At 43.4% G+C, this 18,509-nt stretch overlaps 1 protein-coding gene across 1 annotated transcript in view; it reads right to left on the bottom strand.

Annotated features, from left to right (window-relative positions):
- Positions 1 to 9,470: 9,470 nt before the first annotated feature.
- The window catches only part of HABP4 (hyaluronan binding protein 4), a 246,856-nt gene continuing 237,817 nt past the window's right edge, over positions 9,471 to 18,509 (bottom strand). Inside the window, exon 9 of the mRNA XM_069762075.1 lies at positions 9,471 to 10,154. Coding sequence (XP_069618176.1) covers positions 10,098 to 10,154 — 57 coding nt within the window. The 3' untranslated portion in view covers positions 9,471 to 10,097. The remainder of the gene's footprint in view (positions 10,155 to 18,509) is intronic.

Raw genomic sequence — 18,509 nt, 5'->3', positions numbered from 1 at the left:
ATAAATTTATTAGTGTCCATAATTGTTGCAAATAGGTCAAAATCCTGGTCAGGAACAAAATTTAGTCCCAAGGATAAAACTTGGACCTGTTCTGATGATAAACTTCTGGATGACAGGTTAAGTACATTCGTATATTCATTTATCTTTTGTGCAGTTTCTTGTTGCGTGTAGTCATTCCCCCGTCGTTTGTGTTTTCTCCCCCCCCCCCGCCTGCTGCGTTTTTTGGCTGGCGGTAGTTATTTCTTGGGGTATATACTCTGTTTTCATTCAGGGAAATGTCTGACGCACTGGCCTGATTGTCTGATGAGTCAGGGTCTGACGAAGTAAAATATACATGCGATTTTTCTTTACTCTTAGCGTTTTTTCGTTTATGACGAGATTGACTATACTTCAGTATCGATTTCGGGGTTTTATTTATATTAGTCCAGTTGCCCCAATCATACACTTTATTAGTCGCATAAATCGTCAGAGTCTCTAGTAAATTTTCTTTTTTTCCGATCCATGATTTGTTCCTCCAAACCCATAATTTTTTCTTTGGTTTGTGTCATAAGTGCATCAAACTGTGCACCTGTTTTATAATCATTCAAAAGAAGATTTACTTCATCTATTTCCTGCTGTATATTTTTCAATTTGTCCTCTTCATGTTTAATAATAAGATTCATCAAATCCTTCGAACATTTGCTTAGAATAGAATTCCACTCCTCCAAGAATTCTGCTGAGTATACAGTTGTGGGTATTTTTCTAATTCGCAGACCTCTTGGGATCATGTTCTTAGCCACATAATTATTTAATGTGGTTTGATCCCACCACACTTTTGTTTCCTGCATCATAAGTATTTCCAATTTACTCATATTTTCATTCAGAGTGGATATACCCACATCTTCATTTTCATGAGTAGAGAACACCTGGGCAGCTTTACGCAATCTGTCTCTTGTTACGTCCATAGCCATGCTGATATGTGAATAATGATAAAAGAAAAAAGGCTCTGTATCCCTTGGCAACTAAACCGGTAATAGACAGTACATGTGTCCGCAATAACTTTATCAGGGAGTAGTACCAGGAGCACGGCAAGCCAGCAATATAAATAGTAACAAAGAGAAAAAGAGTTTGTAGCCAGCTCACCGGTAAATCACCGCAGGTGCACGGAACTCCGCTGCAGGAAGACGATCCAATCATCAGAGAAACAAAAAAAGTTGAGTTCCAGCTCCTTAAAACATGACGTTTATTATATCCAAATATAAAATCCAAATGTCCATGGTGTGCAACCTCCCACCGGTAAGTACCTGGGATGACAGAGATAAACGGCTACGCGTTTCGATCGGAGTGATCTTTATCAAAGCCATACCTGGATCAGGCAGCTTCTCCTACTTATAAGGAGGCTCACCCAACCAGATCATTCATTTGAGTCACATGGCAATTTGACAGGTCCTTTCATCTAAAATCATTGTTCTATATGTAACAACATAACAAAAACAAAGGATTAAAATCACATTCAGCAATAATGTAACATAACTTCATGTCTTTTATTCAATCCTGTTGGGACACAGGTGTTCAATTGGAAAATCCAATATGCTTCTCGTGTGAGAAGCCGGCGTCTAATGTCACCACCCCGACTAGGGGTATTAACCCGTTCAATGCCCTGAACCTGAAGAGTGACAGTGCTGCGTGCATGGTGCATAACAAAATGTTTGGATGCTGCTGATATATTCCTGTTATTATTCTGAGTGTTACCTATGTCATATAAGTGTTCCCTAATGCGTGTTTTCAATTTTCTGGACGTACAGCCCACATACGACAGGTTACACTCTATGCATTTGATTTTGTATACCACATTGCAAGAATTACAATTGATGTACTGCTTTATATCAAATTTGATAGTTTCATCCGCATTATAAAATGTCTTTTCAATACTGGCGAATTTACATGTGCTACAATTTCGTGTACCACACCTGAAAAATCCTGGATAATTTAACCAGGTTCTGATGGATTTATTTTTGGAGCAGAACAAGCTAGGGGCTATTTTATTACCAATGGTCGGGGCTCTTCTCGACACCACATTAATGCCAGAATTTAGTATGTTATACAGCTGCGGATCTTCATATAAAATAGGTAAATATCTGTTGACAATATCTCTAATTCTAGCGAACTGCGGGCTATATTGAAAGCATATGTATGGCTTTTGTTCCATTTGTAAATTTCTATGTTTTTGTGCTGTAACTAGTTCTTTGCGATCTTTTCCTGCTACTATTTTTTTAGCCCGATTAATTGTCCATTGAGGGTATTGTCGATATGTTAATTTATTTGCTATTTGATCGATTTCACCCTTGAGATCTTTTTCTGAACTGCAATTCCTTTTAATCCTGGTGAACTCACCCACCGGAATTGATTTAATTGTATGCCTGCTATGGCTGCTTTTGGCAATGCAGTATTGTGTTACCCCTCACTGGCTTGTGATGTGTTCTGGTGACTCAAGGGTGAAATCGATCAAATAGCAAATAAATTAACATATCGACAATACCCTCAATGGACAATTAATCGGGCTAAAAAAATAGTAGCAGGAAAAGATCGCAAAGAACTAGTTACAGCACAAAAACATAGAAATTTACAAATGGAACAAAAGCCATACATATGCTTTCAATATAGCCCGCAGTTCGCTAGAATTAGAGATATTGTCAACAGATATTTACCTATTTTATATGAAGATCCGCAGCTGTATAACATACTAAATTCTGGCATTAATGTGGTGTCGAGAAGAGCCCCGACCATTGGTAATAAAATAGCCCCTAGCTTGTTCTGCTCCAAAACTAAATCCATCAGAACCTGGTTAAATTATCCAGGATTTTTCAGGTGTGGTACACGAAATTGTAGCACATGTAAATTCGCCAGTATTGAAAAGACATTTTATAATGCGGATGAAACTATCAAATTTGATATAAAGCAGTACATCAATTGTAATTCTTGCAATGTGGTATACAAAATCAAATGCATAGAGTGTAACCTGTCGTATGTGGGCTGTACGTCCAGAAAATTGAAAACACGCATTAGGGAACACTTATATTCCTGTTATTATTCTGAGTGTTACCTATGTCATATATCAGCAGCATCCAAACATTTTGTTATGCACCATGCACGCAGCACTGTCACTCTTCAGGTTCAGGGCATTGAACGGGTTAATACCCCCAGTCGGGGTGGTGACATTAGACGCCGGCTTCTCACACGAGAAGCATATTGGATTTTCCAATTGAACACCTGCGTCCCAACAGGATTGAATAAAAGACATGAAGTTATGTTACATTATTGCTGAATGTGATTTTAATCCTTTGTTTTTGTTATGTTGTTACATATAGAACAATGATTTTAGATGAAAGGACTTGTCAAATTGCCATGTGACTCAAATGAATGATCTGGTTGGGTGAGCCTCCTTATAAGTAGGAGAAGCTGCCTGATCCAGGTATGGCTTTGATAAAGATCACTCCGATCGAAACGCGTAGCCGTTTATCTCTGTCATCCCAGGTACTTACCGGTGGGAGGTTGCACACCATGGACATTTGGATTTTATATTTGGATATAATAAACGTCATGTTTTAAGGAGCTGGAACTCAACTTTTTTTTTTTTTTTTTTTTTGTTTCTCTGATGATTGGATCGTCTTCCTGCAGCGGAGTTCCGTGCACCTGCGGTGATTTACCGGTGAGCTGGCTACAAACTCTTTTTCTCTTTGTTACTATTCATAAAAAATCACCTAGACATGTTAGGTGTCTATCTAAGTGGTGAAAAAAATTCCAAACTATGCTTTAAAAAAAAAAAAAAAACATTTTCCGATAGCCGTAGCGTCTCCATTTTTCGTGATCTGGGGTCAGGTGAGGACTTATTAAAACGTCAGCTCGGCACGCAAAAAATGACACCCCTTTTGTGCGGATACGTTCTTTTGATCGCCCGTTATTGCATTTTAATGCAGTCGCGGCGACCAAAAAAAAAACCATAATTCTAACGTTTCAAAATTTTTTCTCGCTACACTGTTTAGCGATCAGGTTAATGCTTTTTTTAATTGAAGAATCGGGCGATTCTGAACACGGCGATACCAAATATGTGTGGGTTTGATTTTTTTCTTAAATTTATTTAGGATGAGGCGAAAGGGGGGGATTTGAACTTTTATATTTTTTTATTGTTTTTCATATTTTTAAAAACATTTTTTTTTAACTTGTGCCATGCTTCAATAGCCTCCATGGGAGGCTAGAAGCTGGCACCACTGGATCAGCTCTGCTACATAGCAGCGATCATCAGATCGCTGCAATGTAACTGAAATGCAGGCTTGCTATGAGCGCCGACCACAGGGTGGCGCTCACAGCAGGCCAGCATCAGTAATCATAGAGGTTTCAAGGACCTCTATGGTTACTGTCCTGACACATCGCCGACCCCCGATTATGTGATGCGCTGATTTCTGGCCGCATGGCCGGAAGCGGTAGATAAATGCCGCTGTCAGCGTTTGACAGCGGCATTTAACAGGTTAATAGCGGTGGGTGTATCGAGATTTCACATGCGTGCACATGTCAGCTGTACAAAACAGCGGGTAATAGCATTTCATAGTTATTATACTGTTCTATTAAATTGCTTTATTCTTGAACGTTACAAGAACATATGTACATTGTAGGCCTACTTTTAAGTGTCCACACCTCCCATAAAGGGAAGCTTTAGTTTAAAATATTAACTTGTTTTGCATGGTAATAGTATTCCAAAAATTGTATGTCTTTTTGCTAAAATAGTGTTCTTTTCCCAGTCCGGGAGTACTGGATTTAATCGGAGGAGGGGGGGGGGGTGTTAGTGTGGCACCCCAGGGTCCTGTTCATCACAGTAGCATTGCTTTCCTTGTGGGGAGAGTGATGTTACGTTTGGAGGCAAGAAGGGATAACTGGCACCAGGTAAACACAAGCATGCAACACATTCACACTCCAGGCCACCAGGGGGTGCTTTGGATCCTAGCCACTAGGTGAATCCCCATACATATGTTAGTTTAGGAGAGAAAGGGGAGAACAGTTCTTGCCAGGAAACAGACTGGATCAGTCTGAGGCAGAAGAGGGATTACGGAGCTGTGTAGCCACAGTGCAGCAGTTCCTGGAAAGAGACGTTGAGAAAGCCAAATTGATTGCAGTGAACGTGCAGGAGAGGATACCAGGGGGAGACCAGCCCCGAGCAGGCTGCCGCCTTCTGAGGTGCAGATAGCCGGAACACCGAGGTTGTAAGGGCCTCCACGACTTACAGCAGAGACCGGCAGGACAGCTGAACTTCACGTTATCTGTCCACCTTAATACCCAGGAGACACGGTGACACCTTTAGAGCCCGGGGCGTGCTAGAGTCCCTATAAACATTCATGTCACTAGTCATACGGGTTTTGTCCTATACGGGGGAAAGAGAGAGAGAACATCTGTGAGGACCTTATCTGAAGCCATAGGCAGGGACTACAACACGGGACTAGAGGAAGGCTTTGATTTTTACCTTGTTAAGGGGACCCCTTAAAACAGCGTCGGTCCCCACTGACCAAATACCACAGGTGGCATCACGAACATAAACTTTATTCCCTTTAAAGACCTTCCCCTTTTACATGGGCGCCCAGGGTCACGGACCGGGACGCCACAGTGACATCCCTCTGTAAACGCAGGACCAGGTACAGAGTACCCCACGGCCCTGGCGGGAGACTCATCTATACAGTGGGTACGGAAAGTATTCGGACACTTAAGTTTTTCACTCTTTTTAATTTACCAAATGGCTGCAATGAAACAAAGTTCATTTTTTCTCATTAATGTACACTCTGCACACCATCTTGACTGAAAAAAAAAAAAAAACATGTAGACATATTTGCAAATTTATTAAACAAGAAAAACTGAAATATCACATGGTCATAAGTATTCAGACCCTTTGCTCAAACATCATATTTAAGTCACAAGCTGTCCATTTCCTTGTGATCCACCTTGAGATGGTTCTCCTTCAGTGGAGTCCAGCTGTATTTAATTAAACTGATAGGACTTGATATGGAAAGGCACACAACTGTCTATAAGACCTCACATCTGCAGCAAATACTGAAGGAATACGCCCCGTGGAAACACCCTGAGGGTTGCAGCCCACAGATAGTGTTGCCTGGCTGGTTGAACCCATTCCATTATTTTAATTTATTTATAGCACGGGTGCCAGCTGATGAATACTCCCTTCAGCCACTGCTGCCCACTCGCTTTTATCTGGGTTTCTTATAACTGGGCATAATCTCGGTTGAATGAGGGGAAATGAGATTAGATACCATGCTCTGTACCTCTTCTCTGGTCATTGACTTTATGTCCATCATGAAAGAGGATTGTTTCTCCTTTACCATCTTGGCGATACAGTCTGATCATGACTATTTCCTATATACTTCTCAGTTTCACATTACATGTGGTGCATCTTTTGACTGTCACTTTAGTAGTTGAGGTAGATTTTCTGGGGGTTCCTTTATTTTGACCTAGAGACAACTCTGTAGGCAGGTCAGAAAGACCAGGATTTGATCCCTCCATCGTGAGCAGTCAGCTCTACTGGTAATTCCGAAGCCAAGATCAGAATAATATCCCTTACCTGGCTTCCACTCAGTGATTCACCATTAGTATATTGTTCCATATGCAGCTCTTGTACACCTAATTAGAGCTGCGCCTTTGTAGCAGTCCCAGCTAGAGCAGTATTCTGTGCTCTTCCTCTGGAAACCAGAAATGCGTTCCATCTTGGAATGCACGCAAGAACGAGTCACCAAAAGCTGACCTCTGCGCTTGTTCGTGCATCAGAGGCAAGGAGCCAAGAGCCCTCCATAGAGTGAAGCGGCTATTACTAGGAGCAACATCCATGGTTTGATTGGCAAAGCCAAAGGACCTCTGGCCAGAGATTTATCGGCCATGAACCTCTTGCCAGGAGGAAGGAAAGGACAAACTCTATAATTTTCCTTTGTCCCTCTGGGCTGTAAGATCTTTGCTCATGCAAGCGTACCTCTCATGCGTCTGCCATTAACCAGGGCCGGTTTTAGACAAAGTGGGGCCCCAAATGTTAACATCGCACCATCACACAAACATTTCTGTTGCATTTACAAACATTAAGTTCAGGCCGCTAAACGAGCATGATCAACAATATTGAAGTTCGATACTTGTTTCCTGGCCTCTTTAGGGTAGGTGCACACGTGCTGAGTCCAGAGCGCTGCCAATTACTGAACGTGTCCACTGCCGGCTATTGAACACAGGTGAATCCATATGTGTTCATTGAACCACGCAGAATCACTGCATCCAATAAATTGTACGGGTGAAATTTTTCTTGCGGAGACCGAGATAAATTGACATGCTGCGGTCTGGAGAGTCGCGCTGCATGTCCATCTCTGCGGGTGTCTGTGCATGCATAGTGATGGGATTTCTTGAAATCCAATCGACTATGCTGTAACATCTGGCCACTGCACAAGTACACAACATCCAACCCAACATCGTTTACTGACCGTGTGCACTTACCCTTACTCCGGCTGAGGAAGAATGATTGGTACAGTGTCCTCAATACAGTATAATGCAGGTCCCATATAGTACTTATAGTAAAATGCACTTCCATTGGTACTTCGTAGAGTATAATGCAGCCACACACACACAGTATAATGCAGGCCCCACCCTCACAAACCGTACAGTGCAGCCTCCTTCGGACACTGTGTAATGCCACCTCCCCCCAACACAGTATAATGCAGCCCCACACAGTATAATGCAGGCCCCACCCCCACAGCATAATGCAGCTCCCCACATACACAGTATAGTGCAGCCCTAACAGTATAGTGCAGTCCTCCCACACACCATCGTGCAGCAGACACACACACAAATATACACACTATAATGCAGACACACACACTATAATACTCAATATTTACCTTTCCTCATTCCCCAGCTGATGTGACTTCTGCACTCTGCAGAGCATCTCAGCACTTCATCAGCTCCACTGCTGAAACATGCTGAGTCACAGGCAGAGAGAGGGAGTGATGGGAGAGGGAGCGTCATATGCCGCTCTCTCATCCATCACTGCTTTCAACTTTATCGGCATCTATGATGCCGATCAGATGAATGTGCGATGCGGGGAGAGGACAGCGTCGGGCACTTCTTACTCAGGGGCCCCATAACAGCCACTGGCTGAGACCCCTGGAGGAGCAGGGGGCCCACGGGTGGCTGCCTGATCTGCCTGACCCCAACATCGGCCCTGCCCTTCACAGGGAAAGGAAAAACACTGATGCATGAGGGTGGGAGGCACTATTTAACCTCTTGTGTGTCCTTGTCCCTATAGAGCAGTGTTCCCTAACTCCAGGCCTCAAGAGCCACCAACAGGTCATGTTTTCATGATATATTGTGCTGGAAGGTAGCACCTTTAATCGATTCTGGAGAAATTCTAAATGGATTTAACGAGTACATCGTCCTCTATTCTTGATCTGGAACCAATTAGATATTTCTACCATGTTCAGTCATAATTTTTTGTGGTCATCACCTTCCTACCCTTTTTGTAATGTTTAGGCAAAAACAAGCTCCCATCTAGCAGCTTATCGCTCAAATTCCAGGCTGTCAAATGTAGGTATAAACAAACTCCTATTATAAGGTGCACATTCACAGAGGTCACTAGCCCCTCAGGAATTTTAAAGTATAAGAATAGGAGGAGGAATTGCTTCTTACAAATGATCCCCTCTGAAGCCTGTGGGCTCAACCGTTCCAAAGTGGAGCAGAGTTCTGCTCGGTTGACCCCTTTGGCTGACCATAACTGCTAGGCTATACCCCACTGAAAGGCAGCACATCACAAATAGATCAGAGCACGGATTTTTTTTTTTTTTTTTTAATGCCTGCTTCCCTCATTATTATGCATAGTTGGTGGATAGTCAGCTTCATAGAAGCACTTACACCACCGCCTTATAACCAAGCAGCAGCCAGTACTCCATCTGACTGGCCACAGCAGTACGCAGATAGGCCCTGGACCAGTCGCCTTCTGGGGCAGAGCATGTTGCTGCCCAGATTCAAGGGTGTAGGCTGCTCCTCCAAGAACTGGAAACCACTGATGCAACTGGAGATGCTCCTCCTCTTATTCTGTAGGTTTCCTGTCCTTAAAGGGCAGCTACTCTCTCTGGGGTGCCGTCATGGGTGATAGAAAAAACAATACTGTCACAAGTGTTAAGAAAATATTTTAATTTTTTTGTGGGATGGTGGGAGCAGGAATTAGTTACGTACACTGCATAGACCAGTGGTCCCCAACTCCAGGCCTCGAGGGCCGCCAACAGTGCAGGTTTTCAGGATTTCCTTAGTATTACCCAGGGGATGGAATCATCACCTGTGGAGATGATCACATTACCACCGATGCAATACTAAAGAAATCCTGAAAACCTGCACTGTTGGCGGCCCTCGAGGCCTGGAGTTGGGGACCCCTGGCATAGACAACCCTACTCCTCTGTGAATTAGCAAGAAGAAAAAAAAAAAAAAACTTACATGGGTTGAAATTACCCTGAAGAGGAGAGTTGAAACCAAGGTGAGGGCTAACAAGTGAATGACATAAGACAATTGAAGTAGAATTAACTTTTTTCCCATTTTATTGCATCTTTCATTTACTATTCAGTGTAAATCTATTCAATAGCAAATAAGTGATGGCATTTTCCTTGCATCGATCCAACTTTTATAGATCTAATACAGAACATAAATGCAAATCCATGAAAGTGCACAAACAGCATCTTTAATTTCTCAACTGTGTCAAACTGCAGTCAAATGACAGAAAGTTATATTTTATGCTCTATCCAAACTTCAACCCTTCTCTACAAACCTTAGTAACTTTTAATCCTTTGAAACCCAAACTGAAGTACAAAATATGCCCGAGACTAAATGCTTTTGATGTCCTAAAAAAAAAGTCTGGAACTACAGTAATAAAAAAAAAAAAAAGGCACTGTGTACATCTCTTCCCCATTTTCTAAACATGAAAGTGCAGTAATACTTTAATCAATAGCAAGAGAAATAAATCCTGTAAACAACCCCCACATACACTTAGTTGCTTTTAGTATAGAGTCATTGGAAGATGCAGGATAAGCCAAAAACTTGTCAGATCAAATCAGAGCTGGAAAAGCATCAGGATCATCTGGGTTCAAGTCAAGCTCAGGCACCTAAACAAAAACAAATAGGGATACAAATAAGAAAATCTAAGACTTGGTACAGAAGTTAAAATTATGCAGTTTTTAACAATTATATTTCTTAGTGGAAAATTTGAATCCTTGAATATACCCAGAACCAGGGCCAGACTGGCCATCTGGCAATTCTGGCAGAGCGTCAGCAGACCGAGAGTGCAAGGGGGGTGGGGCAGGAGTTCTCCAACAGGGTCAGATCTTCCCTTGTCATGGTGTCTGCAGTTGCTTTGAGGCAGGTTGAGATGATTTATTGCCCAGCTTGAAGCTTGACACAGATCGATTAGTGCGGTCGGTGGGAGTCATCGGCTCCAGCATTACTCGATTGGTGTGTAAGTGCGTAAGTTCAAGCTGCACCAACAACTCGTGGTCCCAGAGCACCTGCAGGCAGCTGTATACAGGACATCACACTGTGTGTGTGTGTGTGTGTGTGTGTGTGTGTGTGTGTGTGTGTGTGTGCGCGCGCGTGCGTGCGTGCGTGTGTGTATAGCCAACCCAAGTATAAGCCGAGGCACCTACTTTTGCCACGGAAACCTGGGTAAGCTTATTGACTTGAGTATAAGCAGAGTTGCATTGCCCCCCTCATCCCTGTCCAGCTATGCGTGGCTCACCCGCATCCCTTTCCTGGTATGCGTGGCTCCCCCAGTCCCACATGGCTCGGCTCCCCACCTTCCCCTGGTTGTATGTATGACTCACATTGCCCCCATCTCCGTCCCTCCATCTCCGTCCCTCCATCTCCGTTGTCACGGCACCGGCAGCTCTCCTCTGCTCAGCAGTCATGTGGTACCGCTCATAAAAGGTAATGAATATGTGCTCCACGCCTATGGGAGTGGAGACACATCCATATTCATTACCTTAATGAGCGGTACCATGTGACAGCTCAGCACAGGAAAGGAGAGCCGCCGGCGCCGTGACAACGAAAATGCAGGGACAGAGTTGCAGTGACGGAGGGAGAGTATAATGTCTTCTGATAGCTGGCAGCTGCAACTACGCTGCTAACCCTCCCTCGCCAGCATTCTGGACAATTTACTCGCGTATAAGCCTTTTGGCGTTTTCAGCACAAAAAAATTGTGCTGAAAATCTCAGCTTACACACAAGTATATACATATATACATACACACACTAATTTGGCAGAGCTGTGCCATGTGTAGGGAAGGTGTGAGTCCATCATATTGTGTATAGCTGTCAAATATGCACATGGGGCGGTACCAGCATAAGTACATGTGGGGGTTGCCTGGTTGCTAGGGAATCCCCACATGTACTTATGCTGGCTAACAGATGTAAATCATTCAGCTGCAGAGAAGAAAACCAAATCTCCGAGTACTTACAAATACTCGGAGGACACCCGAGCGTGCTCGGGAAATCTCGAGTACCGAGTATACTCGCTCATCACTAGTCACTATATAGCGGTAATATAATTGTTTGGTGGCTCAGTGGATAGCACTGCAGCCTTCTAGTGCTGTGGTCCTGGATTCAAATACCACCAAGGACAAAATCTGCAAAGAGTTTGCGTAGGTTTTCTTCGGGTTCTCCGGTTTCCTCCCACATTCGAAACACGATGAGAACATACAAAGACAATCTGTTGGGGAATTTAGATTGTGAGCCCCAATGGCACTATGCGGAGCGCAGCAGCGGCACTATGCGGAGCGCAGCAGCGGCACTATGCGGAGCGCAGCAGCGGCACTATGCGGAGCGCAGCAGCGGCACTATGCGGAGCGCAGCAGCGGCACTATGCGGAGCGCAGCAGCGGCACTATGCGGAGCGCAGCAGCGGCACTATGCGGAGCGCAGCATCCTACCAGGCCCATCTCTATGTACACTAGCAGTTTTACCTGGTCCTGCAACTAGGAGCAATGAATAGGACTGAACTATAATACTGGACACAGCTGTGACCAAGTTATATAGCCATGTCACTCGCCTCGCATACAGGTGCACAAAGAAATTACACATTCACCATGTGACAAGTGGTCCTATATATCTTCAAATGACAGATCCGCAACAAAATAAATTTTGAATGAAAATTCACCCTATACATTGCAGCCAAGTTGCTGCTACAATGGCTTACAGAAGTATTCACCCACTTGGCTTATACCTATTTTTCGGACTATAAGACGCACCTTTTCCCCCCCTTATCGGTACCGTTGCTGCAGGTCGCAGCCTGGGATGAGGGTGTGTCTGGCGGTGCTGCCAGGCTGCCAGATGCTGCTGCGGTTGTCTCCATCTGTGCATGCGCCGCTCCCTAGTGGCCATTTTCCCGGAGTCCATCGCACAGGAAACCATGGCACTGCGGGAGCTCTGGCCTTTCACAAAATGTCGGCAAAGCCCCCCAGCAGCAGCATCCAATACCCCGAAGCACCAGAGACACCTGCAGCAACAACGGGCAGAACCGCCGGACACCCACATAGCGCTGCCCGGCACCCGCAGCAGCACCGCCAAACACCCACCAGACACCCCTGCAGCATCGGACTCCTGTAGCGGCGCGCCGTACATCAGGACACCCCCTCATCCCAGCTTGCAACATCACTCCACTCCTGCTGCCTCCAGCAGCGACCCCCTGGGATCCAGCTTCACCGCAGCCACCACCCCCATTAAGCAATAAGAAGCATGGATTATAAGCAGCACTATAATTTTATTTTAAAAAGTCCCTATTTTTCTCCTCAAAATTTGGGGTGCATCTTATAATCCGGAGCGTTTTATAATCTGAAAAATACGGTATATTGCTACATTACAACCACTGCTTAAATATTTTTGCAATCAGATTTGTGTTACGCATCAGCACTAAATATTTTAAGTTGGAAAATAATAATTCAAAATAGTCATGTGCATATGTATCCACCCTTTTGTTATGAAGCCCCTAAGGGAGAGGCAGAGTTCCCAAGCAAACACTCGAGTATCTGTCCATACATTCAAAATAAGCCACACACTTGATAGATGGGGCCTTTATGGAAGAGTGTGCAGAAAATGTCAGCAACATTTTGTTTCGTGACCATGGACTGAATTACTTGCATGATGGACTTCTTGTGAGAGATGGATTGCATCTTGGGAAAACGCATATTTAGTAGATTCCTTCCTACAGTCTTCAGGAGAGCTTTAAACTAGTGCAATATAGGATGGGAAATATATGGCCAAGAAAAAGATGCAGCTAATTCTTTTGAAAACCTTGCTAATAGAAGTGGAAATATAGAACAAAAACAACAAATTCTGACTAAAAATACAGGAGCAAAAGAGACCGACTGCAAACTAAAATATGCTGGCCAGCCCGCCTAATCAAATAGTACAGGAGTTACCAATAGGCTGAGAACCAGACACTATGCATTACCTACATGTGAAAAGTGCCCTATACAAGCCTCTATTGTGCAAACTTAGACTAATCAGTCACCCAGTCATGAACTGGTAGGTTATGAATGGCACCCAATCCCCAGTGGCATCACTGTCTCCCCCTTGATTTCTTAAACGTCCGAAGGAGAAGTGGGAGCTGCAGCTGGCTACTCACTTCCTCTTCATAATCAATGCGTTTGAAGGCGGGAACTTATTTTAAATATAAGGGGGATTTACCAGTGTGATATGACATGGTTACCAGTGATACCAGTGTGATGTGACATTGCCACTCTCTGCTCTCCTGGTAACTGACACATCTGCAGGTTCTTCTCACCTCCCATCTCACCAGCAGACAGGGTTGCAATATTGTTACAATTCAGCAAAGCTGAGAGAGAAGCAAAAATGTGTTTGCAAGAAGACCAATTTAATTTCTCCTGTTCTCTGATGATTACTTGTCTCACACTGGTAACGCCTCCTTCAAGGTAAAACAAGCTCTGGAGGCAGAGTTCTCCCCAGGCATCATCCACCCCGAAGTCTGGAAGAAGTCACTTATGTATACAGTGATAAAAGATGATTTCTCAGCAACAAGACAGCTGATGCCAGGCATAGAGGTAGGACTTCGTCTATAACCTGTATGGCCATATTAGTAGTTTAGATCGGTCAAATGTGGTGACAAATTACCTTTAATATTCAACACCAAAAAACATCTTGAGTGATACTGCAACATAACAACATGAATAACAATAACCTTAAATAACACAGTTGTTTTTCTGGCCATTAAAGGGAACCTGTCACCCCCAAAATCGAAGATGAGCTAAGCCCACCAGCATCAGGGGCTTATCTACAGCATTCTGGAATGCTGTAGATAAGCCCCCGATGTATCCTGAAAGATGAGAAAAAAAGGTTAGATTATACTCACCCTGGGGCGGTCCCACCGCGGTCCGGTGCCTCCCATCTTCTTACGATGACGTCCTCTTCTTGTAGTCATGCTGCAGCTACAGCGCAGGCGTACTTTGTCTGCCCTGTTGAAGGCACAGCAAAGTACTGCAGTGCGCAGGCGCCGGGAAAGGTCAGAGAGGCCCAGCACCTGCACACTGCAGTACTTTGCTCTGCCCTCAACAGGGCAGACAAAGTACGCCGGAGCCACAGCGTGAATACAAGAGGACGTCATCGTAAGAAGATGGGAGGGACCGGACCGCGACGCCCATCGTACCGGGACCGCCCCTGGGCGAGTATAATCTAACCTCCTCATCTTTCAGGATACATCGGGGGCTTATCTACAGCATTACAGAATGCTGTAGATAAGCCCCTGATGCTGGTGGGCTTAGCTCACCTTCGATTTTGGGGGTGACAGGTTCCTTTTAAGAATCATTATAATGAGTAGATGCAGGCACGTAGACAGTTTGTAGGCTTCAACAGACAAGTCAAATGTTATTCCCATTGTGAGAAACTTTGTTCAACCTAAAAGCAACTGCAACACCCAAACCCAATGATATGCACATTTGGTCTATGTCTATGGGATGTGATGGAAGATTGCTGCAATCAGGGGCAAGTTCCGATAGAGAATGGCTCGCTATTGGTAGTCACAATTCAGTCTGTACTGAGTCTTGTGTTATTTGAATCAGAGTAAGGCTGGTTTCACATTTGCGTTCCTGACGCATATATCCACATGTGTCTTGATTTTCCATCTTTAACATTGTTGACGCAGGTGCATGCGTTTGCCTGTGTTTGCTTACGCATGCGTTTTTTCGCAGCGGGGAGCAGCTAACGCACCATGTTGGAATTTTTAAGGCGGTAAATTTCCATCAAATATGCGCAGGCATGCGCATGCGGATGAGTGCATTAAAAAAACATTACTGTCTATGGGAACGCATGCGTACGCATGTCTTTGCGTATGCATGCATTCAATGCGCTTGCGTACTTTGGCCTGTGCATGTCCAGGAACGGATTTAGATACACCCATTGAAACACACCCTCCTGGAAATATCGAGCGCATGAGCATAAAAAGTGCAAACGTACGTGAAAACGCATGCAAACGCTGTGGATTTTTTGCCGTCATGCGTAAGCTGATGCAGATAAAAAACACGTTATGCGTTTTTGCATGCGTTTGCGGTTGCAGACAATACGTTGCGTTATCAAAACGCAAATGTGAAACCAGCCTAAGGCATTCAGCAGATGCCACTGCCACTTGGAATAATAAAGGTATTACTACTACATGACTTGCAGACTACAATAGATGCGGACTGGAGTTCAAAACTGATGACATGATAAAAAGTTAAAAAGTAGTTACCGTATATACTCTGGTATAAGCCGAGATTTTCAGCCCATTTTTTGGGGCTGAAAGTCCCCCTCTCGGCTTATACTCGAGTCATACTCAGGGGTCGGCAGGTGAGGGGAAGTGGCGTCTGTCTAATTATACTCACCTGCTCCTGGCGCGGTCCCTGCAGGTCCCTGGCTCCCCGGAGCCCCAGCTTCTTCCTTTACTGAGCTGTCACATGGTACCGCTCATTACAGTAATGAATATGCTGCTCCACCTCCCATAGGGGTGGAGCCGCATATTCATTACTGTAATGAGCGGTAACAGTGACCGCTCAGTACAGGAAGAAGCTGCGGCGCCGGAGAACCAGAGATTGCACAGCGCCAGGAGCAGGCGAGTATAGTGGGTAGGGGAAGCGCTGCACGATATTCACCTGCTCCCCATTCCAGGAGCCGCTCCGTATTCAGCGTCTTCTGCAGTGACGCTCAGGTCAGAGGGCGCGGTGACGTCGTTAGTGCGCGTCCTCTGCCTGGACGTCAGTGCAGAAGACGCTGAAGATGGAGCAGCGCCGGAACAAAGTCAGGTGAATACTGAAAGTGTCGGGGGCCTGAGCGACGGAGAGCTTAAGTATGTGATTTTTTTTTATATTGCAGCAACAGCAAAAGGGGCAAGTGTCTGTATGGAGCATCTTATGGGGCCATAACGTTTGTGCAGCACTATATGGGGCAAATATCGTTATGGAGCATCTTATGGGGCCATAATTAATGTTTGTGCAGCATTATATGAGGCAAATGTCTGTATGGAGCATCTTATGGGGCCATAACTTTTGTGCAGCACTATATGGGGCAAATATCTTTATGAGCATCTTATGGGGCCATAATTAACATTTGTGCAGCATTATATTGGGCAAATGTGTCTATGGAGCATCTTATGGGGCCATTATTAACCTTTATAGAGGATTATATGGGGCATATTTTAATATGGAGCATCTTATGGGGCCATCGTAAACTTTATGGAGAATTATATGGGGCTCCTGATTCAATAAGGATATTAAAAAACACTTAACCTACTGATGTTCTCAATTAATTTTACTTTTATTGGTATCTATTTTTACTTTTGACATTTACCGGTAGCTGCTGCATTTCACACCCTAGGCTTATACTCGAGTCATTAAGTTTTCCCAGTTTTTTGTGGCAAAATTGGGGGGTGGGGGTCGGCTTATACTCGAGGATATACGGTATTTTAATTTTTAAGTTATTTCAGAAGTCAACAGCACACATGAAAATAAGAAACTTTGAATGATGAGTCCTGGTTGAGAAATAAGCAGATTTTGTTAAGATTTTTTTCATTCTCCATTCTCAGGTAAAATCTGTATTCAGTGAAGAGTTTTTTTTTTTTTGTTTTTTTAACATTACTGCAATAGAAGAGGACAGTTGATTTATAAAAAAGAAAAACTACAGTTACTCTTTACATTTATAAACATAGATATTGAATATTATTTATAGTCAAGATGGTCACAAGATTGAATATTACAAAAAAATGATGTTTTATCCATATATTTGTCCTGTTTGTTGTATGTAAAAAGGAACATAACCCCTTTCACACCGAAGCCTGTTTTCAGCTTCCTGACCATGCCAATTATTACAATTCTGACCACTGTCACTTTATGAGATAACTCTGGAATGCTTCAATGGATCCTGGTGATCCTGAGAATGTTTTCTCGTGACACATTGTACTTTATGATAGTGGTAAAATTTCTTTGATATGACTTGCGTTTGTCAAAAAAACAAATTTGGCAAAAATGTTGAATATTTCTCAATTTTCAAACTTAAATTTTTATGCCCTTAAATCAGAGCCACATCGCACGAGAGTTAATAAATAAGATTTCCCACATATCTGCTTTACATCACACAATTTTGGAAACAATTTTTTTTTTTGCTAGAAAGCTAAGGGTTAAAAGTTGACCAGCTATCTCATTTTTACAACAAAATTTGCAAAACCACTTTTTTTTTTTTTTTTTAGGGACCATATCACATTTGAAGAAGTGATTTTTGAGGGGCCTATGTGACATAAAATAGCCAAAAATGACACCATTGTAAAAACTACACCTCTCAAGGTGCTCAAAACCACATTCAAGAATTGTATTAACCCTTCAGGTGCTTCACAGGAATTTTTGGAATGTGGAGGAAAAAAAACAAACATTTCCTTTTCTCTTTCATAAAAATTTACCTTTAGACCTGATTTTTATTTTTTAAATTTTTAACTTTAGCAAGGGTAACAGGAGAAAATGGACTATACATTGTGTTGTGTTATTTCTCCTAAGCATGACGAAACACCATATGTGGGGGAAATCTACTGTTTGGACGCACGGCAGAGCTCGGAAGGGAAGGAGTGCCATTTCACTTTTTGAATATAAAATTTACTGGAATAATTAGTTGCCATGTCGCGTTTGGAGAGCCCCTAATGTGCCTAAACAGTGGAAACCCCCAACAAGTGACACTACACTGTGTACAGAATTATTAGGCAAGTTGTATTTTAGAGGATTATTTCTATTATTGATCAACAACTATGTTCTCAATCAACCCAGAAGACTCAAATATCAAAACTTAATTTTATTATTTTTGGAACTTGGAGTGTTTTTTTTTTAGATTTGGTTATCTTAGGAGGATATCTGTGCAGGTAACTTACTGTGCAGAATTATTAGGCAACTTAATAAAAACCAAATATATTCCCATCTCACTTGTTTATTTTCACCAGCTAAAC

Source organism: Ranitomeya imitator, chromosome 1 (assembly GCF_032444005.1).
Source record: "Ranitomeya imitator isolate aRanImi1 chromosome 1, aRanImi1.pri, whole genome shotgun sequence".
In the NCBI taxonomy this organism is placed as follows: Eukaryota; Metazoa; Chordata; class Amphibia; order Anura; family Dendrobatidae; genus Ranitomeya; species Ranitomeya imitator.
The sequence above is the reverse complement of the archived record's forward strand: the minus strand, read 5'-3'. Positions and strand labels throughout refer to the sequence as shown.